Source organism: Oncorhynchus mykiss, chromosome 12 (assembly GCF_057628025.1).
Source record: "Oncorhynchus mykiss isolate SJ-2025 chromosome 12, ASM5762802v1, whole genome shotgun sequence".
Classification (NCBI taxonomy): Eukaryota; Metazoa; Chordata; class Actinopteri; order Salmoniformes; family Salmonidae; genus Oncorhynchus; species Oncorhynchus mykiss.
The window spans coordinates 21,049,588-21,075,000 of record NC_143033.1 but is presented as its reverse complement, the minus strand read 5'-3'; the positions used below and the strand labels follow the sequence as shown (position 1 = coordinate 21,075,000).

General features: G+C 45.8%; 2 protein-coding genes across 6 annotated transcripts in view; one reads left to right on the top strand and one right to left on the bottom strand.

Annotated features, from left to right (window-relative positions):
- LOC110536815 (bone morphogenetic protein receptor type-1B) overlaps positions 1-9,909 on the top strand; it is a 115,996-nt gene extending 106,087 nt beyond the window's left edge. Inside the window, exons 5-14 of one of the 2 annotated variants that reach the window (XM_036937169.2) lie at positions 1-38; positions 1,975-2,077; positions 2,394-2,496; positions 5,940-6,036; positions 6,153-6,291; positions 6,588-6,780; positions 6,909-7,206; positions 7,434-7,609; positions 7,881-8,011; positions 8,138-9,909. The exon at positions 1-38 is cut by the window's left edge and continues 122 nt beyond it. In XM_036937169.2, the coding sequence (XP_036793064.1) occupies positions 1-38; positions 1,975-2,077; positions 2,394-2,496; positions 5,940-6,036; positions 6,153-6,291; positions 6,588-6,780; positions 6,909-7,206; positions 7,434-7,609; positions 7,881-8,011; positions 8,138-8,263 (1,404 nt within the window). In that variant the 3' untranslated portion in view covers positions 8,264-9,909. Of the gene's footprint in view, positions 39-1,099; positions 2,078-2,393; positions 2,497-5,939; positions 6,037-6,152; positions 6,292-6,587; positions 6,781-6,908; positions 7,207-7,433; positions 7,610-7,880; positions 8,012-8,137 lie in introns of both variants that reach the window. The other variant, XM_090191976.1, reaches the window with a different exon arrangement.
- A 593-nt stretch (positions 9,910-10,502) lies between these two features.
- LOC110537154 (netrin receptor UNC5C) overlaps positions 10,503-25,413 on the bottom strand; it is a 267,850-nt gene continuing 252,939 nt past the window's right edge. For all 4 annotated transcript variants that reach the window (XM_036937159.2, XM_090191973.1, XM_036937158.2 and 1 more), the window contains 5 exons: positions 19,004-19,237; positions 17,806-17,955; positions 17,564-17,728; positions 14,612-14,790; positions 10,503-14,082 (listed from right to left, as the gene is read on the bottom strand). In XM_036937159.2, coding sequence (XP_036793054.2) covers positions 13,923-14,082; positions 14,612-14,790; positions 17,564-17,728; positions 17,806-17,955; positions 19,004-19,237 — 888 coding nt within the window. In that variant the 3' untranslated portion in view covers positions 10,503-13,922. The remainder of the gene's footprint in view (positions 14,083-14,611; positions 14,791-17,563; positions 17,729-17,805; positions 17,956-19,003; positions 19,238-25,413) is intronic.

Here is a 25,413-nt window from a genome sequence, read left to right as displayed (position 1 = left end):
TACCCTCACTGTTCTGAAGACTCCAACAATACCTGCAGGTATATTACACACACACACACACACACACACACACACACACACACACACACACACACACACACACACACAAATAGAACTGTGTTGCTACTATGGTTGGTGTGTGATTTTCAAAACATCTTAGAATCAGCTGTATCTATTAGCTTACATTCATGATTACACAGCAGAGGCAATCTGTTATTATCCTATAGAACACCAATTAACTGAACAAAAATACACTGGTGGATTTATCAGGAACTCAAAATGTGTCACAGTGTGTCACTGTGGAAGACATTAACTCAGGGGGCAATGGGATATTATTTAAATACAAGCATTATCACAGATTGATTTATGCCCTGCGACTAGTGAGGTCTGGCCTCTTGACCCCATCTCTGGAGACCTCCCATTCCTCACTTCCCTCATCAACTCATTCCTGACAACTGGCTGCGTGCCCTCGCTCCCCTCCTCAAGAAACCAACACTCAACTCATCTGACGTCAAAAACTATAGCCCTTCTTTCTTTACTTTCCAAAAGAGCGTGCTGTCTCTGATCAACTCTCTCGTTATCTCTCTCAGAATGATTATCTTGACCCTAACCAGTCAGTCTTCAAGACAGGTCACTCAACCGAGACTGCTCTTCTCTGTGTCACAGAGGCTCTCCTCACTGCCAAACCTAACTCTCTCTACCTTCGACACTGTGAACCATCAGATCCTCCTCTCCACCCTCTCAGCGCTGGGTGTCTCAGGCTCTATCAGATCCTCCTCTCCACCCTCTCAGGGTTGGGTTTCTCAGGCTCTATCAGATCCTCCTCTCTACCCTCTCAAGGCTGGGTGTCTCAGGCTTTCTACACTCTTGGATTGCATCCTACCTGGCAGGCCGCTCCTACCAGGTGACGTGTAGAGGATCTGTGTTTGTACCACGTACTCTCACTACTGGTGTCCCCGAGGGCTCGGTTCTAGGCCCTCTCCTCTTCTCTCTGTACACCAAGTCACTCGGTTCCGTCATATCCTCACACGGTCTCACTTATCATTGCTATGTGGATGACACTCAAATACTTTTCTCCTTCCCCCCTTCTGACAACCAGATGGTGACACACATCTCTGCGTGCCTGGCAGATACTGTATATCAGCTTGGATGTCGTCCCACCACCTCAAGCTCAACCTCGACAAGACAGAGCTGCTCTTCCTTCCGGGTAAGGCCTGCCTGCCCAAAGACCTCTCCATCACGGTTGACAACTCCACAGTGTCACCCTCCCAGAGTGCAAATAACCTTGGCGTGACCCTGGACAACACCCTGTCATTCTCTGCAAACATTAAATCATTGACTCGCTCCTGCATGTTCATGCTCTACAACATCCATAGAGTCCTACCCCACACAGGAAACGGCGTATGTCATAATCCAGACACTTGTCATCTCCCAGCTGGAGTCCTGCAGCTCGCTGTTGGCTGGGCTCCATCAAAACCCTGCAACTTCACCAGAACGCTGCAGCCCGCATGGTTTTCAACCTTCCCAAGCTTGACCATGTCACCCCGCTCCTCTGTACACTCCACTGGCTTCCAGTCGAAGCTCGCATCCACTACAAGGCCATGGTGCTTTCCTATGGAGCAGCAAGAGGAACTGCTCCTCCCTACCTTCAGGCTATTCTCAAACCCTACACCCCAACCCTACACCCCAACCCTACACCCCAACCCGAGCGTCTGCTAAATGACTAAGATTTAAATGCAACATTTTAATGTCAACAGCCACGTATAATAGTGTTTATTACATTAGATTTAGATGGTTGATATAACATTCTCAGCACCATGAAATGTGTCTTTATAAAATAGCTGAGATAGTAAAATCCTCTCATATTATGTTGAAAAATTGTTGACTATGGATGATGGTGATGCTTGTGGTGGTGATGATCAAGATGTAATGATGAGGCTAGTGGTGGTGGTGATGATCATGGTATCTCTCCAGGACTGATGGTTGTTGCTTCACCATGGTGGAGGAAGAAGAGGGAAGTCTCCCTGTGCTGACCTCTGGATGTCTGGGGCTGGTAGGCTTAGAGTTCCAGTGCAGGGTAAGTATGCTGTGTGTGTGGCGTATATGGCAAAGCCATGAAGTGCAGGCAGTCACTGTAGAAGCACAGGCAAACCAAATGTATAAGCTTGTGTAAGTCGTTATAAACCATCTATGACTCAGTACATCTCTCCAAGCAATCTCTTAAAATCAGACCGTATGTGCAATGACAGCAATGTGTCATACCAGTCTTGTGTAGAACACAGATTCTTCACCATCAATAAGCAACATTGTAAAAACCCTATAGTCCTTCAAACTGTTGTTTAGTCATTCGGGTTGTGTAGATGTAGCAGTGTGTTTATGGTGTGCTACAACAGGACAACGGGGGTCCCCATCGGAGGAGGGCTGTGGAGTGCTGTACAGACCAGGACTACTGCAATACAGACCTGCATCCTACTTTACCCCCACTGACGACTCCTGGTAAGAGACACAGTTCCACCCAGTCAACACACTGACGACCCCTGGTAAGACACACAATTCCACCCAGTCAACACACTGAAACTCCTGAAACTCTTGTGCGCGAGTGGCTTTCAGAGTGGGCTCCCTCAGCCTGCACAGGGGTGTGATGGGTAGTAACAGTTTAAACTGTTACAAACCAGTGTAGTGCTGCTCTGGGGCAGGAGGAGACGGGGGAAGCTGGGGAGAGGCAGAGGGAGGCAGATGAAATGGAGCCAGCAGGCTTGGCTTGTTCTCTCACCCTCTAATGAAAAGGACAGCCTCTCCCCAGGGCCTGCTTGAGTTTCCTGCCCCGCCACGGATGTGAGATATCTGTCCATCTGTCACTCCTCTAGCTACACACTAACAGTCGCGCACACACACAAAGACAAATTGATTTGTCAAATGTGGCAAATTGTAAAATTAGATTATTTCTGTGTATGTGTGTCTATTTTCATGTGTACAGTATGTGTGGGAATGATTTACAGGAGGCTGGCAGAAAGGCTGGCAGAAAGGGCAGCACTGGGCTTCAGGATTTGCCATGGCGATGTCAGTGTGACACCGGATCTGTGAGATGTGATCGACCACAAACTGAGAGAGGAGCAGGGAGAGTTAGGAAGAAGAGAAGAGGGGAGCAGGGAGAGTTAGGAACAAGAGAAGAGGGGAGCAGGGAGAGTTAGGAACAAGAGAAGAGGGGAGCAGAGGGAGATAGGAACAAGAGAAGAGGGGAGCAGGGAGAGATAGGAACAAGAGAAGAGGGGAGCAGGGAGAGTTAGGAACAAGAGAAGAGGGGAGCAGGGGGAGATAGGAACAAGAGAAGAGGGGAGCAGGGGGAGATAGGAACAAGAGAAGAGGGGAGCAGGGAGAGTTAGGAACAAGAGAAGAGGGGAGCAGGGAGAGATAGGAACAAGAGAAGAGGGGAGCAGGGGGAGATAGGAACAAGAGAAGAGGGGAGCATGGGGAGATAGGAACAAGAGAAGAGGGGAGCAGGGAGAGATAGGAACAAGAGAAGATGGGAGCAGGGGGAGATAGGAACAAGAGAAGAGGGGAGCAGGGGGAGATAGGAACAAGAGAAGATGGGAGCAGGGGGAGATAGGAACAAGAGAAGAGGGGAGGTGGGAGAGTTAGGAACAAGAGAAGAGGGGAGCAGGGAGAGTTAGGAACAAGAGAAGAGGGGAGCAGGGAGAGATAGGAACAAGAGAAGATGGGAACAGGGGGAGATAGGAACAAGAGAAGAGGGGAGCAGGGAGAGTTAGGAACAAGAGAAGAGGGGAGCAGGGGGAGATAGGAACAAGAGAAGATGGGAACAGGGGGAGATAGGAACAAGAGAAGAGGGGAGCAGGGGGAGATAGGATCAAGAGAAGAGGGGAGCAGGGGGAGATAGGAACAAGAGAAGAGGGGAGCAGGGGGAGATAGGAACAAGAGACGATGGGAACAGGGGGAGATAGGAACAAGAGAAGAGGGGAGGTGAGGGAGATAGTAACAAGAGAAGATGGGAACAGGGGGAGATAGTAACAAGAGAAGAGGGGAGCAGGGGGAGATAGGAACAAGAGAAGAGGGGAGGTGGGGGAGATAGGAACAAGAGAAGAGGGGAGCAGGGGGAGACAGGAACAAGAGAAGAGGGGAGGTGAGGGAGATAGTAACAAGAGAAGATGGGAACAGGGAGAGATAGGAACAAGAGAAGAGGGGAGCAGGGGGAGATAGTAACAAGAGAAGAGGGGAGCAGAGGGAGATAGGAACAAGAGAAGAGGGGAGCAGGGGGAGATAGGAACAAGAGAAGAGGGGAGGTGGGGGAGATAGGAACAAGAGAAGAGGGGAGCAGGGGGAGACAGGAACAAGAGAAGAGGGGAGCAGAGGAGGATAGGAAAAAGAGAAGAGGCGAGGTGGGGTAGATAGGAGCGAGAGAAGAGGGGAGCAGGGGGAGATAGGAGCGAGAGAAGAGGGGAGCAGGGGGAGATAGGAACAAGAGAAGAGGGGAGCATGGGGAGATAGGAACAAGAGAAGAGGGAAGCAGAGGAGGATAGGAAAAAGAGAAGAGGGGAGGTGGGGGAGATAGTAACAAAAGAAGATGGGAACAGGGGGAGATAGGAGCGAGAGAAGAGGGGAGCAGGGGGAGATAGGATCAAGAGAAGGGGGGAGCAGGGGGAGATAGGAACAATTGAAGGGGGGAGCAGGGGGAGATAGGATCAAGAGAAGGGGGGAGCAGGTGGAGATAGGAACAAGAGAAGAGGGGAGCAGGGAGAGTTAGGAACAAGAGAAGAGGGGAGCAGGGAGAGTTAGGAACAAGAGAAGAGGGGAGCAGGGGGAGATAGTAACAAGAGAAGATGGGAACAGGGGGAGATAAGAACAAGAGAAGGGGGAGCAGGGGGAGATAGGAACAAGAGAAGAGGGGAGCAGGGGGAGACAGGAACAAGAGAAGAGGGGAGCAGGGGGAGATAGGAACAAGAGAAGGGGGAGCAGGGGGAGATAGGAATAAGAGAAGATGGGAGGTGAGGGAGATAGGAGCAAGAGAAGAGGGGAGCAGGGGGAGATAGTAACAAGAGAAGATGGGAACAGGGGGAGATAGGAACAAGAGAAGAGGGGAGCAGGGGGAGATAGTAACAAGAGAAGATGGGAACAGGGGGAGATAGGAACAAGAGAAGGGGGAGCAGGGGGAGATAGGAACAAGAGAAGAGGGGAGCAGGGGGAGACAGGAACAAGAGAAGAGGGGAGCAGGGGGAGATAGGAACAAGAGAAGGGGGAGCAGGGGGAGATAGGAATAAGAGAAGATGGGAGGTGAGGGAGATAGGAGCAAGAGAAGAGGGGAGCAGGGGGAGATAGTAACAAGAGAAGATGGGAACAGGGGGAGATAGGAACAAGAGAAGAGGGGAGCAGGGGGAGATAGGATCAAGAGAAGGGGGGAGCAGGAGGAGATAGGAACAAGAGAAGGGGGAGCAGGGGGAGATAGGAACAAGAGAAGGGGGAGCAGGGAGAGATAGGAGCGAGAGAAGAGGGGAGCAGGGGGAGAAAGGAACAAGAGAAGAGGGTATATGGGGGAGATAGGAACAAGAGAAGGGGGAGCAGGGAGAGATAGGAGCGAGAGAAGAGGGGAGCAGGGGGAGAAAGGAAGAAGAGAAGAGGGGAGGTGGGGGAGATAGGAACAAAAGAAGAGGGGAGCAGAGGGAGATAGGAAGAAGGGAGCAGAGGGAGATAGGAACAATAGAAGAGGGGAGGTGGGGGAGATAGGAAAAAGGGAAGAGAGGAGGTGGGTGTTGGAGATTACAAAGGAAGATCTCTGAGATTTAGCAATATTTGAAAGTTAACTGTTATAAACACATTAATGGAGAACTGGTGCTGTTGAGGTCACCCCGTGTTAGGTTAAGATCTGTGGAGCAGACTAACTGCTCTTTCTCTCTCGCTTTCTCTCTCGCTCTCTCTCTCTGCTGTAGATTACGTGGACAGCAGTATCCACCCCATTGCTCTCTTCATCTCTGTCACAGTGTGCTGCATCGTCTTGGTACTCATCATCGTCTTCTGTTACTTCAGGTGAGAGAAAACACATGGACTTTGACTCTGAGGAGATTGGTAACATAGACCAATGTAATGCTTTTAGCAGAATTGTAGCTTTGTATTACTGATGACTTTACCACTGTGTCTTCCAGGTATAAGCGTCAGGAGTCGCGACCTCGCTACAGTATTGGTCTGGAGCAGGATGAGACTTATATCCCTCCTGGAGAATCTCTGAAGGACCTGATAGAACAGTCCCAGAGCTCTGGATCGGGATCAGGACTCCCCCTGCTGGTGAGACCTGAACCTCATCACACACACATTAGCAACCAGGTTCCACGTTTTATTAGTTGTATGTACAGGACATAGATGGTATACAAAAATGTCCAACAAAATGCTTACTTGCAATGGAGAATTAGTCCAGCAATACAGTGTTGTAGAAAGACCTTCCTCTCTCAATGTGCTAGTTATGTTGAATTAGATGTAGAAATTGTGATAATGGCGTACAATGATATAGCATATGAAGATGTTGGTGATTACAGTGTTGATGACGAGGATATTGATGACGGTGTGTGTTTTCCTGTGCTCAGGTGCAGCGCACCATAGCCAAGCAGATTCAGATGGTGAAGCAGATAGGTAAGGGCCGCTACGGGGAAGTGTGGATGGGTCGCTGGAGAGGAGAGAGAGTAGCCGTCAAAGTGTTCTTCACCACCGAGGAGGCCAGCTGGTTCAGAGAGACAGAGATCTACCAAACTGTCCTCATGAGACACGAGAACATACTGGGTAAGGAGAGAGGGAGAGATTGAGTGTGTGTGTGTGTGTGTGTGTGTGTGTGTTGTTGCATGTATGTGTCTCTGTAGGTGTGTGTCTTTCTATCTCCTCAAAGATCTCCCCGTCTCCTCCCTACCCAGGCTTCATAGCAGCGGACATAAAGGGAACAGGCTCGTGGACCCAGCTCTACCTGATCACAGACTACCATGAGAGTGGATCTCTGTACGACTACCTCAAGTCCACCACCCTGGACATCAAGGCCATGCTGCGACTGGCCTACTCCTCAGTGTCAGGCCTCTGTCACCTCCACACAGAGATCTTTGGCACCCAGGGCAAGCCAGCCATCGCCCACAGAGACCTGAAGAGCAAGAACATCCTGGTGAAGAAGAATGGGGCCTGCTGCATCGCTGACCTGGGCCTGGCCGTCAAATTCATCAGGTAGGACAGGAAGGGACATGTGCCATGCATCAGATCATGAGTGTAGAGATAACAAAACATCCTTATAGAGCAGAATAGTTCTACTCCGTTATCTTTGTATACTTTCCCCTGGTAAAAAACATCAGCATCAGTCCAAACTATGGAATCAGTATAGCAATACACATTTATACAAAGACAGTGTTGCTTTAAAAATGCAATCTTTCTCCCCCTACTCCTTCCTCTCTCAGTGACACCAACGAGGTGGACATCCCTCCCAACACCAGGGTGGGCACTAAGCGCTACATGCCCCCAGAGGTCCTGGACGAGAGTCTGAACCGGAACCACTTCCAGTCCTACATCATGGCCGACATGTATAGCTTCGGCCTCATCCTCTGGGAGATCGCCCGGCGCTGCGTCTCTGGAGGTCCGGCATGGCCCACAATGTTCTGCTTTACAATGTTTAATATCATTTTCATATGTAAAGTGAGCTGATGTGAACTTTGACCTTATGGGCATTCAGACATTTGCCAAAATGCTAGACCGATTTGTATAGGTTCTTATTCAGTGTTGTTTTTTAATACTGTTCAGTTATTTTACCTTCTTCCAGTCTGTGTATTATCTTACCTCCATCTCAGCTGTGATGATGCAGTATGTAGAGATCCAACATCTCTCTCCATGTGACTTGTGTCCTATAGGCATCGTAGAGGAGTACCAGCTGCCCTACCATGACCTGGTGTCCTCTGACCCCTCCTACGAGGACATGAGGGAGGTTGTGTGCATCAAGAGACAGAGGCCCTCATTCGCCAACCGCTGGAACAGTGATGAGGTGAGGAGACCGCCTCTTTGTGATTGTGTTGTATGCTTGAGATCAGTATATTCTTACATAGGTTACTGTGTGTGATGAGTATACAGTATATGATGATTTCTGACCTCAGTGTGTTTGTGTGTTTAGTGTCTCAGACAGATGGGGAAGCTGATGACGGAGTGCTGGGCCCACAACCCAGCCTCTCGCCTCACAGCTCTGAGAGTGAAGAAGACCCTGGCCAAGATGTCTGAGACTCAGGATATCAAACTGTGACAAGCTGCTACTGCCACATAGATACACTCAACACCTAGAGACATGTCCATGGCCTAGTGCCACTCTGCCAGGACCACGGGAGAAGGGCAAGGCGAGTGGGAGAGAGATGGTCAGGGTCTGCTCTCTTTTTGCCCATGCCACTGCCACCTCTGGGATAGAGAGTGTCCCAGTGGGCAGGGTCTGGTCTGGTGTTGCTTTCTGTGAAAGCTGATTGGCTCTCTAAATGAAGGGGGAACACAAGGACAGACAGTGCTCTATGCAGGAGAGGAGGAGTCACTATCTCCCTCACAGTAGAGGGTTAGGAGGGTGGGGGTCCTGCTCTGTCCATCTAAAGCCATATAACAGTGTTTGTTTTTGTGGTAACACTTTATTTGAATTAGCCACCATCAATCCCCTTCAAACCAATGTCAGAATGTTCATGAAACTTTGACATGTTTACAACATTTATGTAGGGTTATGATGCTAGTTCAAATAAAGTGTTGCCGTTGTTGCCCATTGTGCTATTTATTCCTCTTTTTTTTTTACAACTGTAGAGAAATCTCTACATGCTGTTGGAAGTGAAGTATATATCTCTTGCAGCATTACTGCTTTAGAAACCCAGGCATTTGTTTCTTCTATTCACACAGGAAAACACACGGCTTCAATATTGACCTACATGTGGGCCATTTGACTATCCAAGGGAGCCATTCTTAGTCCCCTGAAATGTCTATGTACTGTTTCAACAACTAACTATAGGAGAAAATGATACCTCATGGTTAATAAGCTTGGGGGTGATGTTACTCAGGCTAGCTGATGGCTAATAAGCTTGGGAGTGATGTTACTCAGGCTAGCTGATGGTTAATAAGCTTGGGAGTGATGTTACTCAGGCTAGCTGATGGCTAATAAGCTTGGGAGTGATGTTACTCAGGCTAGCTGATGGCTAATAAGCTTGGGAGTGATGTTACTCAGGCTAGCTGATGGCTAATAAGCTTGGGAGTGATGTTACTCAGGCTAGCTGATGGTTAATAAGCTTGGGAGTGATGTTACTCAGGCTAGCTGATGGTTAATAAGCTTGGGAGTGATGTTACTCAGGCTAGCTGATGGCTAATAAGCTTGGGAGTGATGTTACTCAGGCTAGCTGATGGTTAATAAGCTTGGGAGTGATGTTACTCAGGCTAGCTGATGGTTAATAAGCTTGGGAGTGATGTTACTCAGGCTAGCTGATGGTTAATAAGCTTGGGAGTGATGTTACTCAGGCTAGCTGATGGTTAATAAGCTTGGGAGTGATGTTACTCAGGCTAGCTGATGGCTAATAAGCTTGGGAGTGATGTTACTCAGGCTAGCTGATGGTTAATAAGCTTGGGAGTGATGTTACTCAGGCTAGCTTAGTCATGCCAATAAGATGGTCTCCCCCATGGTTGTCTTGTTACTGTAAAAAAATCTCCCCTCACGGTATTGAATTGTAAATAATAATATTGAAATGTATTGATACTGATGGACTTAATCATGTTAAATGTCAGTTTTGGTTTGCCTTTGGCTTGTCTACAGAATAACTCCCTGACTGTCCACTCCACCACTATGGCGTGTGCCTTATTTCATCTGTACATATGTGTATAAGAGAGTGTGTGGACCAGGAGAACATTCCCTAATAAAATGATGTCAACGTCTATATCATCTCCTTTTTAGAGGAATTCGATGATTTCTCTCTCACTCACTCACTCTCTCTCTCTCTCACACACACACACACACACACACACACACACACACACACACACACACACACACACACACACACACACACACACACACACACACACACACACACACACACACACACACACACACACACACACACACACACACACACACACACACACACACACACACACACACACACACACACACACACACACACACACACACACACACACACACACAAAATAAATAAATAAATAAAAGAAAACAGCAGAAATATCCTACAGGAATAGGAAAATCAAGGAAATCCCACCTTGGGTCAAAGGGAGCTGGGGTTAGGGGTATGGTAGAGCAGGGTTTCCCAAACTCGGACCTCAGAGGGTGCACTACACAGCTGATTCAAATCTCAACTAATCATCAAGGTTTGATTATTAAAATCAGCTGTGTAGTTAGGGGAAAAAACGAAACACGCACCTCTTGGGGTTGAGGACCGAGTGTTGGAAACACTGTGGTAGTTAGTGTTAGGGTTGAACCAAGATGTGGAAAAGGAGAGTCGGACTCTGCATTCAGTGTTGCATATAAATATAATTTATTATTAGTTTTAAAAATTATTTCTTACACTTTGTACAGGAACTTGACAGAGGAAATGCAAGCATTTGCAAGTAACATGAGAGTCAGAACAATAATTAGCTACGTTCTCACTATACAATATTACCCATGAAGCCTCAGGAGAACGATGGAATGCAACAGCTAGCACTTTTCAGTACCTACATTTTGTTTATAAAGAATGCAAAGTTTGCATAGACGGCTTTAGAAAAATTCCCAACTGTCAAGACAAAATGATTTGAACCAAAACGAATCAAATGACTGTCGTCAGTACTGTTGCTGTAAAGGAATGTTTTGTTGACAGTTATCTTCAATTATTTTACACATACACATATGCTATCATACAATCCTTATACTGAATTTCCCATTTCAAATATAAATAAATAGATAATGCATAACATTTCCCATTATTTCACCTATTTCTATTCCCCCTGCTCAACGTCAACAGCAACTGTCATTCAGTAACTTGGCGCGAAACAATCAAATGACACCTATTTTGACCTGATGAAAGAGAACGCTAGTGTGGAATTGTACATAATATTATGTCAATTATTTGGTAAAAAGACAATCGTATCAGGCTGCATCTGTCCTAAGAAAAAATAGATTTGTCTATCAACAAATTACCCATCTTCCACCTTGGGAGACAGACTCGCATCTCTTCCACTACCCTGGTTCTGTCTCATATGAATGAGGTCATCATCAGAGGACCATACATGATGAGAGCAGATTGAGATTCTCCATTATACGGTTCCCACTAGATGACCAACCTGCAAAGTCAGTCAAAATTGTCTATATTGGAAACATTTATGAAAATAAACTAAGGTTAAGGTTAGGGTTAGGTATAAGGTTACCAGTGAGGTTAAGGTTAGGGCTAGGTTCAAAATCTGATTTTAGAACTTCTGATTTTGTAACTTGGCCAGACAATGATGACCCTACTATGCTAACTGGCATGCAGTGAGCGATAACTACTGAACTTTGACCTTTGATTGACTGACCTCTCACTGACCTCTCAAACAGTTCCATCTATCAGCATCATTGGTTTTATGGGCTAATAAACCAACACTTGATAGCGCAATCTAAACCAAAATATATACTTTTCAAATTAAATAGGCAAATTGTAAATAATTGAAGAATAGAAAGTAACAAAAAATAATTGTAAAACAATAATAATACACAACAGGAATGACAACAGTTAATATTAATGATGACAGTCTTACTAACACTGTAAAAGGTTCGAGTTTTCAATGTTCTGCTTATGTACAGGTTGTTCTACTGGCTTATTTCAGTGACTGTACAGTAGGCGTCATTAACAAGAGAATCCACCAGGGGGCACGTTGACACAATGAAAAGAAAGGGAACACAAGAGAACTCCAAGGCTATGTTTACACGGGCAGCTAAATTCTGATATTGTTTTACTAATTTGTCTTTTGACCAATCAGATCAGCTCTGAAAAAGATCTGCTGTGAAAAGATCTGATTGGTCAAAAAATGGCTGTGTGTAAACGCAGCCTAAAGTAATCAATATTAGACTGCATAAAATACAGGAGACATATTTGTGTATAAATAGATGTGTTAAATACAGACGTATATAGTCACCGAAACAAGTTCTTTCATTAGAAATGTTGACGAGTCCTTAAACAGTATTGTTGGTTCCAGGAGTTACCATGAGGATCCATAGGGCAGTTGAAGTGGGAGGGGCCTTCCCCACTCCCTCTGGCCACACCCCTTCCCATGTTCCTCTGCTCTGAGCCAGTCTGTCACCACAGAGAGACGTCCATGAGGTCATCCAATATATGGACAGAACTATCAAGCGTTTCCTAGGAAACTGTATCACGGTAAAGAAAACTGTACCAGAGAGAGTACAGACAAGGCTCACTAACATCCTAGTTCAATATATTGAAAGTGGAGCGCGGCTATGCTAAGTATATTGAACAAGATATAAACGCAACATGTAAAGTGTTGGTCCCATTTCTCATGAGCTGAAATAAAAGATCCCAGAAATGTTACATATGCACAAAAAGCTTATTTTGCTCTAAATTTTCTGCACAAATGTGTTTACATTCCTGTTAGTGAGCATTTTGCCTTTGAAAAGATAGTCCATTCACCTGACATGTGTAGCATATCAGGAAGCTGATTAAACAGCATGATCATTACACAGGTGCACCTTGTGCTGGGGGCAATCAAAAGTCGCTCTAAAATGTACATGTATACCACATGTAACCACGCCAGTCCAGGACCTCCACTGCCAGCTTCTTCACCTGTGGGAGGGTCTGAGACACGCCACCTGGACAGCTGATGAAACTGTGAGTTTGCACAACCGAATAATTGTTGCACAAACGGTCAGAAACCGTCTCAGCGAAGCTCATCTGTGTGCTCGTCATCCTCATCAGGCCTTTGACCTGACTGCAGTTTGGCGTCGTAACAGGCTTCATTGGGAAAATGCGCATCTTCGATGGCCACTGGCACACTGTGCTCTTCAGGGTTGAATCCCAGTTTAAATTGTACCGGGCAGATGGCAGACAGCGTGTTTGGTGTTGTGTGGGTGAGCACTTTGCTGAAGTCAACATTGCGAACCGAGGTGGGGTTATGGTATGGCCAGGAATAAGCTACGTACACGAACACAATTGCATTTTATTGATGGCAATTTGAATGCACAGAGATACTGTGACGAGACCTGAGGCCCATTGTGGTGCCATTCATCCACCACCATCACCTTATGTTTCAGCATGATAATGCACGAGAATCTGTATTCCTGGAATTCCTGGAAGCTGAAAATGTTCCAGTTCTTCCATGGCCTGCATACTCACCAGACATGTCACCCATTGAGCATGTTCGAGATGCTCTGGATCGACATGTACGACAGCGTGTTCCAGTTCCCGCTAATATCCAGCCACTTTGCACAGGCATGGAAGTGGAGTGGGACAACATTCCACAGGCCACAATCAACAGCATGATCAACTCTATGTGAAGGAGATGTGTAGCGCGGCATGAGGCAAATGGTGGTCACACCAGATACTGACTGGTTTTCTGATCTACGCCCCTACCTTTTTTTAAGGTATCTGTGACCAACAGATGCATATCTGTATTCCCAGTCATGTGAAATCCATAGATTAGGGCCTAATGAGTTTATTTCAATTGACTGATTTCCTTATATGAACTGTAACTCACAAAACCTATGAAATTGTTGCATGTTGCGTTTATATTTTTGTTCAGTGTATGTTTGTGTGTGTGTCTCTATGGATGTGTGTTCTCTGATGGAAGAGAGGTCTTGCCCTGCCTGTCCTGTATTTCTGCCTGTCCTGTGTTCCTCTCTCTCTTCTTTTCTCTGTGACTCATCTCTTACTCCTCCCTGGAACTTCCTGTTCTTTGAAGGACGGGTGTCAGTGGTCTGTTGCCATGAGCACAAGGTTCTCATGGCGACCCATCTCCTCCAGCACGGCAGCCAGGCGGCCGAGGTTCCCGTCAGGGAAGTGTTGGGCCTCCCAAAGGTCCAGAATCACCCCCGTAGGACTGGATTTAGTGGCAAAGTAATTCAAATACCTGATATATATATATATATATATATATATATATATATATATAGAGAGAGAGAGAGAGAGAGACAGAGAGACAGCGAGAGAGAGACAGAGAGAGCGAGAGAGAGACAGAGAGAGCGAGAGAGAGAAAGACAGACAGAGAGAGAGGCAGAGAGGTAGAGAGACGGAGAGAGAGGTTATATGGAGTTTGCATGAACAAAAACAAGTTTAAAAGCGGACAGTCAAACATTAAATGGTCAGAACTACTTTCATCCTGCTCTGAGCTCTCTGAAAGGTAGGGAGAGGTGGAGTAAGGGTGTGAGTGAGAAAGGGGATAAGAGGTGAGGGAGGGGGAACGATGGAGGGTAAAGTCATCCCTCCTGCTGCTAGTTTATCTCCTACTGCTGTCTGTGATAAGGGAGCCCCTGCTGTTTATACACACACACGCACACGCACACGCACGCACACGCACACGCACACACACACACACACACACACACACACACACACACACACACACACACATACATCATACGGTCCCATCCCATCCTCACCTGTCCAGGTTCAGTTTGTGTGCCAGCATCCTCCAGTCGTTTCCTCGGTTCTGTGGGGCGTCCAGGCTGCCACAGAGCTTCTGTCTGATGGAGAGGGGAATGCGGAAGGCATTGGGCCCCACCAGGGTTGTGATGTTACTGGCTGGGTCCAGCAGAGACGTGTCGATACTCTGGGTGTCCTGGAGATGGAGATGGAGGAGAGAGATTGATGTCAGTACATGATACAACTATTTGAATTGATTGAAATGATTATTTGGGAGAAGATTGTTAGAGCTAGTGTTACAAGTTCTCCTTCGAATTAGCGCATGTATTCATAACATTATTCCAGTCAGATAGTAGTAAGGTCTAGACACGCTCAGAGAGAACAGGGGCTACGCCTGGCCTCTAGTCAGATAGTAAGGTCTAGACACGCTCAGAGAGAACAGGAGCTACGCCTGGCCTCTAGTCAGACAGTAAGGTCTAGACACGCTCAGAGAGAACAGGAGCTACGCCTGGCCTCTAGTCAGACAGTAAGGTCTAGACACGCTCAGAGAGAACAGGAGCTACGCCTGGCCTCTAGTCAGATAGTAAGGTCTGGACACGCTCAGAGAGAACAGGAGCTACGCCTGGCCTCTAGTCAGACAGTAAGGTCTAGACACGCTCAGAGAGAACAGGAGCTACGCCTGGCCTCTAGTCAGACAGTAAGGTCTGGACACGCTCAGAGAGAACAGGAGCTACGCCTGGCCTCTAGTCAGATAGTAAGATCTAGACACGCTCAGAGAGAACAGGAGCTACGCCTGGCCTCTAGTCAGATAGTAAGGTCTAGACACGCTCAGAGAGAACAGGAGCTACGCCTGGCCTCTAGTCAGATAGTAAGGTCTGGACACGCTCAGAGAGAACAGGAGCTACGCCTGGCCTCTAGTCAGATAGTAAGGTCTGGACACGCTCAGAGAGAACAGGGGCTACAGTAAGACCAGGGCTAGAGCAAAGCACTCTATCCACTGTGCCCTGTACAATCTCTGTTTCAATTATCTCTTACTCAACCATTCTCCTTGTGAGGGGGTTGTCAGAGTGCGATTGGAGTGATTACTCCCTTAGAGCTGTGCTCTGTGTGGAGCTACGAAAAATAAAATAAGTCATAAAAGACAAGCTTTCACAGAAAGGGCAGCGAGTGCAGCAGGCTCAAGGCTCACTGTCTGAATAAAATAGTTCACTGACAGAAGACTAAACTCTCACTCAACCCCTGACAACCAGGAGGGACAAAGACATGGAAAAAGACAGGAATATACAATATAACAGCAGCCTCAACTCAAGTTAGCAGTAAGCCAGTTAGACTAAATCAAGTTAGTCTGATTTGTCTGAGCATGCATGCATGCATGATTCAGCAAATACTGTGCCTTCGGGAAGTATTCACATCCCTTGACTTTTTCCATATTTCGTTGTGTTACAGCCTGAATTGAAATGAATTAAATGTAGATGTTGTGTCACCGGCCTACACACAATACCCCATAATGTCAAAGTGGAATTATGCTTCTACAATGTTACAAATTAATAAAAAATGAAAAGCTGAAATGTCTTGAGTCAATAAGTATTCAACCCCTTGGTTATGGCAAGCCTAAATAAGTTCAGGATAAAAAAAAAATTGCTTAACAAGTCACACAATGAGTTGCATGGACTCACTCTGTGAGCAATAATAGTGTTTAACATGAATTCTGAATGACTACCTCATCTCTGTACCCCAGGCATACAATTATCTGTAAGGTCCCTCAGTCGAGCAGTCAATTTCAAACACAGATTCAACCACAAAGACTAAGAAGGTGTCCCAATGCCTCACAAAGAAGGACAGCTATTGGTACTGTAGATGGGTAAGCATTGTAAAGTTATTAAGCATTGTATAGTTATTCATTACACTTTGGAAGGTGTATCAATACACCCAGTAACTATAAAGATACAGGCGTCCTCCCTAACTCAGTTGCCAGAGAGGAAGAAAACCACTCAGGGATTTCACCATAAGGCCAATGGTGACTTTAAAACAGTTACAGAGTTTAATGGCTGTGATAGGAGATAACTGAGGATGGATCAACTACATTGTAGTTACTCCACAATACTAACCTAAATGACAGAGTAAAAAGAAGGAAGCCTGTACAGAATAAAAATATTCCAAAATATGTATCCTATTTGCACTTAAGTAATTCTGCAAAGAACGTGGCATAGAAATGACTTCATGTCCTGAATACAAAGTGTAATGTTTGGGGCAAATCCAACAACATCACTGAATACCACTCTTCATATTTTGAAGCATGGTGGTGGCTGCATCATGTTATGGGTATGCTTGTCAACGGCAAGGACTAGGGAGTTTTTTTTAGGTAAAAAGAAAAGGTATACAGCTAAGCAAAGGCAAAATCCTAGAAGAAAACCTAGTTCAGTCTGGTATCCAACAGACACTGGGAGACAATTTCACCTTTCAACATAAACACAAAGCCAACTTTACACTGGAGTTGCTTACCAAGATGACATTGAATGTTCCTGAGTGGCCTAGTTACAGACTTAAATCGGCTTGAAATTCTATGGCAAGACTTGGCTGTCTAGCAATGATCAACAACCAACTTGACAGAGTTTGAAGAATGTTTTAAAGAATAATGTTCAAATATTGTACAATCCAGGTGTACAAAGCTCTTAGAGACTTACCCAGACAGACTCACAGCTGTAATCGCTGCTAAACGTGAGTCTAACATGTTTTGACTCAGGGGGTTGAATACAATATGTTTAATTTGTATTTTTTAAATATTTTTTTTTTACAAATGTTAGAATTTTTCTTCCACTTCAACATTACAGAGTATTTTGTGTAGATCGCTGACAAAAAAATGGCAATTAAATCAATTTGAATCCCACCTTCTAACCCAGGTCTGACATACTTCATTAGATCACTATGTACAGTATGTACTGTATCTGGATACAGTACTATTTCCATACCTCTGAGAGGGTAGTGTCGAGCTGGAAGATCTGTCCCTCCCCCTCCACCTGTCGAACACACAGCTTACAGGCCAGGTTGACGGTGCTGGGACAGAACCTCTCCAGAGTGAAAGTACAGTGGAGGTTCCTCTGGGACCCAGACCACACCTGCTGGAATGACAACTCCTGGGGAGAGAAGGGGGTGGGGGTTATACTAGCACCAAGGGTGTTTGTGTGTGTCTTTACATTCCGTGTGTGTGTACCTGGTACTTGGCTAGTAGCTTGCTTTTCCACAGTGTGTGTGGGACATCGTGGATGGACAGTCGCAGGTTGTGGGTGCTGTCCTTGAAGTTGAGTGTCTTTGGTTCGTCCAGGAGTTTCCCTCCCATCTGTTTCTCCATCTGCAAAACCTCCTACAGGCACACAGAGACAGACACACAGAGACAGATACACAGAGACAGACACAGAGAGACAGACACACAGAGACAGACACACAGCGACAGAAACACAGAGACAGACACACAGCGACAGAAACACAGCGACAGAAACACAGAGACAGAAACACAGAGACAGACACACAGCGACAGAAACACAGCGTCAAACACACAGCGACAGATACACAGCGACAGACACACCGCGACCAACACACATCAACAGACACACAGAGACAGACACACAGAGACAGACACACAGAGACAGACACACAGTGAAAGACAAGTTTAGATTTGACTGTGGAATGAATCACACAATCACCATATACTCATTTATCGGAATTCTGTGTTGCAAATCAGGCTTTGAATATAATTTCAGCAGGCATTATGTACTTACCAACCATGTGATAACCCATCTATAAACATACACAACATGTGACATTCACATCTACATTCAACATGATCATTCTTAATCTCACTACTCATTCCCAAACATAATAACTGGGTCCTATTCTCCTCCTTAAAAAATAGTAATGAGACCTTGTCTTTCTTCACTGAAGGTGGAAGGAGGTGATGGGGGGAGGACAACGGGGGAGGAGGAGATAGAATAAATATCAAATATGGCTCATATTTGCAAGGGCACGGCACCATTTCTCTAGGAGCAGCTTGGCCTTGGAGATTATATTCAAATGCATGTGCTCATCTTCCCTTGTTACTGCACACAAACACAGCCCCCACTGCTTACCTGCCTACCTGCCTCCCACACTGCATCTGCTGGCTACTCTCTCTCACACACTCACTCACTCACACACTCACTCACTCACTCACTCACTCACTCACTCACTCACTCACTCACTCACTCACTCACTCACTCACTCACACACACACACACACACACACACACACACACACACACACACACACACACACACACACACACGCACACACACACACACACACACACACACACACACACACACACACACACACACACACACACACACACACACACACACACACACACACTTACTTTGAATGAGTCCTGTGTGTCATCCAGGCAGTAAACTCTAATGTGGTACTCAAGGGCGGGGCAGGTGACGGGGCCGAAGATGGCCAGTTTCAGTCTCTTGGTGGTGGCCGCGCTGCAGGACTGGCCTACCAGGCAGTATGTCCCTAGGGTCTCTGTCAGGATGTGACATGCCTCCTCATCCATCTGGATGTAACAGGGAGTGGTGAAGTTCTCCTCTCCTACCACCACCACCTCCTAGAGAGAGAGGGGGAGGGGGGGGGGGGGTGAGAGAGTGTGTGTGTGTGTGTATCTGCATGTAAGTGCCTGCCTACATACGTGTTTAAACATATAATGTCTGTAACAATAGACCAACATGTATGAGGTAATAGCATAATGTCCCTCTCCTTGTGACAGTGCTCCATTGATCATGTCAGAGCATATTCCTGTTTCATTACTGGTGTCTGGGTCTAACTGAGTCTTATCCTGACGCTCCTATGAGCAGCACACCCCCCTGGCATCCATTCAGCCCATTATGAGACGGATAGACAGAAAAGGAATGACAGTATTTCATAGTGTGTGTGTGTGTGTGTGGGTAGATGTGGGTGTGTGTGACAGTATTTTCTATTGAGCCAGGCTGTTTAACACAGTATTATAGCTGGTCATTAGCCTCTGGTCCTGGGGTTCGGTATGAGTGTTCCACAATGGGGGGATAACTATAATATAGAGTAGAAAACTGGGCTAAACTGGGCCTCACACACACACACACACACACACACACACACACACACACACACACACACACACACACACACACACACACACACACACACACACACACACACACACACACACACACACACACACACACACACACACACACACACACACACACACACTTATAGTGTTTACAGTATATACTGTTGTTTATTCTCCGCACAGTCGATCCTAATAGACCTACTACTATACATACCATTTTCTTTTCCAAATGATATGCTGTTTATACACACCACATATTTATATTCTGGACTCTACTCTGGATTGTAGCTAAAACTGCCGAGTGTAGAGAGTATAGGGATATTGTTATCCACGTCGGCATCAACGATGTTAAGATGAAACAGTCAGAGGTCACCAAGCGCAACATAGCTTCAGCGTATAAATCAGGGTTAGGGTTCGGGATACCATCAATCACCACATTCTTTTGAAGAGATTGGAAACGCGAATTAGTCTAAACGGACAAGTTCTGGCCTGGTTTAGATCTTATCAGTCGGAAAGATATCAGTTTGTCTCTGTGAATGGTTTGTCCTCTGACAAATCAACTGTAAATTTCAGTGTTCCTCAAGGTTCCGTTTTAGGACAAATTTTGTTTTCACTATATATTTTACCTCTTGGGGAAGTCATTCGAAAAAATAAGGTTAACTTTCACTGCTATGCGGATGACACACAGCTGTACATTTCAATAAAACATGGTGAAGCCCCAAAATTGCCCTCGCTGGAAGCCTGTGTTTCAGACATAAGGAAGTGGATGGCTGCAAACTTCCTACTTTTAAACTCAGACAAAACAGAGATGCTTGTTATAGGTCCCAAGAAACAAAGAGATCTTCTGTTGAATCTGACAATTAATCTTGATGGTTGTACAGTCGTCTCAAATAAAACTGTGAAGGACCTCGGCGTTACTCTGGACCCTGATCTCTCTTTTGACGAACATATCAAGATTGTTTCAAGGACAGCTTTTTTCCATCTGCGTAACATTGCAAAGATGTGAATTTAAGTATGCTCTCTCTAATTCTCTATTTCTCTCTTTCTTTCTTTCTCTCTCTCGGGGGACCTGAGCCCTAGGACTACCTGGCATGATGACTCCTTGCTGTCCCCAGTCCACCTGGCCGTGCTGCTGCTCCAGTTTCAACTGTTCTGCCTGCAGCTATGGAACCCTGACCTGTTCACCGGACGTGCTACCTGTCCCAGACCTGCTGTTTTCAACTCTCTAGAGACAGCAGGAGCGGTAGAGATACTGTCACGATTGTTTAATGAATAAATGGACCAAGGCGCAGCGTGCGTAGAGTTCGAAATGTTTATTAAATGAAACTCACAAAAACAATACAGAGTAACGAAACGTGACGCAAATGAGGTGCTCACAGGCACTACACAAAAACAAGATCCCAGAAAAACCCAGGGGGAAAAGGCTGCCTAAATATGATCCCCAATCAGAGATAACGATAAACAGCTGCCTCTGATTGGGAACCATACCAGGCCAACATAGAAATAAAACAACTAGAGTACCCACCCTAGTCACACCCCGACCTAACCAACAATAAAATAATAAAAGGCTCTCTATGGTCAGGGCGTGACAGATACTCTCAATGATCGGATATGAAAAGCCAACTTACATTTACTCCTGAGGTGCTGACCTGTTGCACCCTCAACAACTACTGTGATTATTATTATTTGACCATGCTGGTCATTTATGAACATTTGAACATCTTGGCCATGTTCTGTTATAATCTCCACCCGGCACAGCCAGAAGAGGACTGGCCACCCCTCATAGCCTGGTTCCTCTCTAGGTTTCTTCCTAGGTTTTGGCCTTTCTAGGGAGTTTTTCCTAGCCACCTGCATTGCTTGCTGTTTGGGGTTTTAGGCTGGGTTTCTGTACAGCACATTGAGATATCAGCTGATGTAAGAAGGTCTATATAAATACATTTGATTTGATTCATTTGCTTGTTAATTTGACTTGTTGTGTCATTTCTTGATTCCTAGTTTAGAAGTAGATTATTTGTGTATTTGCATTGCATTTCATTTACATTTTTATTTTTTTACCCTCTTTTTCTCCCCAATTTCATAGTATCCAATTGTTAGTAGCTACTATCCGGTCTCATCGCTACAACTCCCATACGGGCTCGGGAGAGACGAAGGTCGAAAGTCATGCGTCCTCCGATACACAACCCAACCAAGCCGCACTGCTTCTTAACACAGCGCGCATCCAACCCGGAAGCCAGCCGCACCAATGTGTCGGAGGAAACACCGTGCAGCTGGCGACCTTGGTTAGCTTGCACTGCGCCCGGGTGCCACAGGAGTCGCTGGTGCGCGATGAGACAAGGATATCCCTACCGGCCAAACCCCCCCTAACCCGGATGACACCAGGCCAATTGTGCGTCGCCCCACAGACCTCCCGGTCGCAGCCAGTTGCGACAGAGCCTGGACGCGAACCCAGAGTCTCTGGTGGCACAGCACCCTGCCCACTGCGCCACCCGGGAGGCGTTTGATAGACATTCTGCTGCCCTGTTGGAGCTAGTAACATCAACATTTAGCTACATCTGCTGTAACACCTGCAAACCTGTGTACGCGACCAATACATGTTGATTTGATTTTGATTTGGCACACACACACATGTAAACACACACACACAGGCACAGGGAAGTGATTTATTTACTCAATTCATCACTGCCAACGTTCTACACTCCAGAAACACACATATTCCATCATCAATCATGATGCGGTGACAGTGACGTGTGCAGAAAGACTCAATGAGGAGAGACTTACTGAGGCAGAGAGACCACCTGTTACTCATAACTCTCTGCTATCTTCATCCACACACACACAGATACACACGCAAACACACACACACACACATACAAACACACACACACACACACACACACACACACACACACACACACACACACACACACACACACATATACAAACACACACATACAAACACACACACACATACAAACACACACACACACACACACACACACACACATACACACACACACACATACAAACACACACATACAAACACACACACACATACAAACACAAATATACACTTGCACGGTAATATATTACACTACACTTCGAACATCTCATTCCAAAATCATGGGCATTAATATGTATTTGGTCCCCCCTTTGCTGCTATAACTGCCTCCACTCTTCAGGGAAAACTTTCCACTAGATGTTGGAACATTGCTTCGGGAACTTGCTCCCATTCAGCCACAAAAGCATTAGTGAGGTTGGGCACTGATGTTGGACGATTAGGCCTGGCTCGCAGTTGGCGTTCCAATTCATCCCAAAGGTGTTTGATGGGGTTGAGGTCAGGGCTCTATGCAGGCCACTCAAGTTCTTCCACACCGATCTCGACAAACCATTCTGTATAGACCTCACTTTGTGCACAGGGGCCTTGTCATGCTGAAACAGGAAAGGGCCTTTCCCAAACTGTTGCCACAATGTTGGAAGCACAGAATCATCTAGAATGTCATTGTATGCTGTAGTATTAAGATGTCCCTTCACTGGAACTAAGGGGCCTAGCCCGAACCATGAAAAACAGCCCCAGACCATTATTCCTCCTCCACCAAACTTTACAGTTGACACTATGCATTGGGGTAGGTAGCGTTCTCCTGGCATCCGCTAAACCCAGATTCATCTGTCAGACTGCAAGATGGTGAAGCGTGATTCATCACTCCAGAAAACGCATTTCCACTGATCCAGAGTCCAATGGAGGTGTGCTTTACACCTCTCCTGCCGACACTTGGCATTGCGCATGGTGATCTTAGGCTTTGGTGCGGCTGGTCGGCCATAGAAACCCATTTCATGAAGCTCCCGACAAACAGTTATTGTGCTGATGTTGTTGCTCCTAGACGTTTCCACTTCACAATAACAGCACTAACAGTTGAACGTGGTAGCTCTACCAGGGCACAAATTTGACGAACTGACTTGTTGGAAAGGTGGCATCCTATGACTGTGCCACGTTGAATGTCACTGAGCTCTTCAATAAAGCCATTCTACTGCCAATGTTGGTCTATGAAGATTGCATGGTTGTGTACCCGAATTTATACACCTGTCAGCAACGGGTGTGGCTGAAATAGCCGAATCCACTCATTTGAAGGGTTGTTCACATACTTTTGTATATATAGTGCATTTACCCAGATGCTGAATCTCTCACTATGAATGTCTATCTGTCTGTCTGTCTGACTGCCTGACTGTCTGACTACTTGACTGACGACTGCTTGCTGACCTGACTGTCTGTCTGACTGCCTGTTGGCCTGTCTGTCTGTCTGCCTGACTGCCTCTCTATGGCAAGAATTAGAAGAGATAGCTACCATTTTCTGTCATAGAAAACACAATATATCACCAGTCCTTTGTGTGTTGTTGGCCTCGGCTCAGTGGGAAGAAAAGCTCATATAAAGCAACTAGCCGTCACCTCAGGATATTACCATCCACACAGCTGACAGGCTGAGATATAGTCAATACGTATTTTTCTGTTTAAATGCTTTCACTCCAAAATCTTGTTTTATTGCCTGGCCAGAGCCAATCCATCAAAGTCATATACTGTACAGTAAGTAGCCCAAAATAAGACTGTATATTACAGATGTTTTTGTTTTTCTTGCAGCTCTGAAGGTTTATAAGTATCTTTATCAACAGAGCTGACAAAGAGAGTCCAAGGCACACCTAATAAAGTTTCTCTCAGGACAGGCAGTTCTTCTGTTTTTGATGCAGTAGAACGAACGACTAAAAAAGACTCAAGCCAGTCTCTCAGTACCACATCAAACCCACATCTCTCTCAGAGTCACTCACAGTCTCTCTCTCCCACACTGACTGCAGAGGGGTCAGGTGGTCAAAATATAGAGGGATCTAGTTTATCTTTCCAACACACAACCCTGAACCCTAAAATCCACTGCTTTCAAAAGTCTGAATCTAGAATTCTAAGAATCTAAGAAATAATACAGGAATCGAGTTTATCCTATCAATAGTGTTATATACAACCTTAAATTAAAATAAACCCCACTGCTTTCTATAGACGTGTATGACGGGATGTAGGAATCTAGGAAATAATACAGGAAGCTAGGAAACTAGCGTTCTTCTTCCAACACCCTTATACCTAACCCTTAACTCGTCTTCACCCCACTGCTTTCTGTAGGACTATATCTTAGTGAAACTCAGACAGAAACCCACAGACCTTGAGTGGTAGAGCAGGGCTGTATCAGCTCTGATGGGATGAGAGGCTAGAGGCTGTTGCTAAGCAGCTGAAGGATTATAGAGCCAGACCAGGGCTGTGTATGAGAGGATGGGAGTATCAGTGCATGAGTTGACAGGCCAGTGATGACCAGGCCAGATGCTCTGCTCTGAGCTAGCTCTGGAAGGAAACCCCTTCAGTGTTTTACATCAACACTCAAATCCATCCCTTCACATGTAAATACTACAGAACCCCAGTGACTAGTCTATCTGACAGTAAAATGAACAACCAGATGATTTCAGGACAATTTATAAAGAATAATTGATAGGTTATTTATTTTGTATAACAACTACTGACAATTATATTATATTTGACATATTAGAGTAGAATTCAGCACCCCAAGCTAAGGAAAAAGAAGGCATCTTTCATTTGCAGCACGACTCAACTGCAAGGGAAAGAATTAGTGTATAGGAGGGTCAAA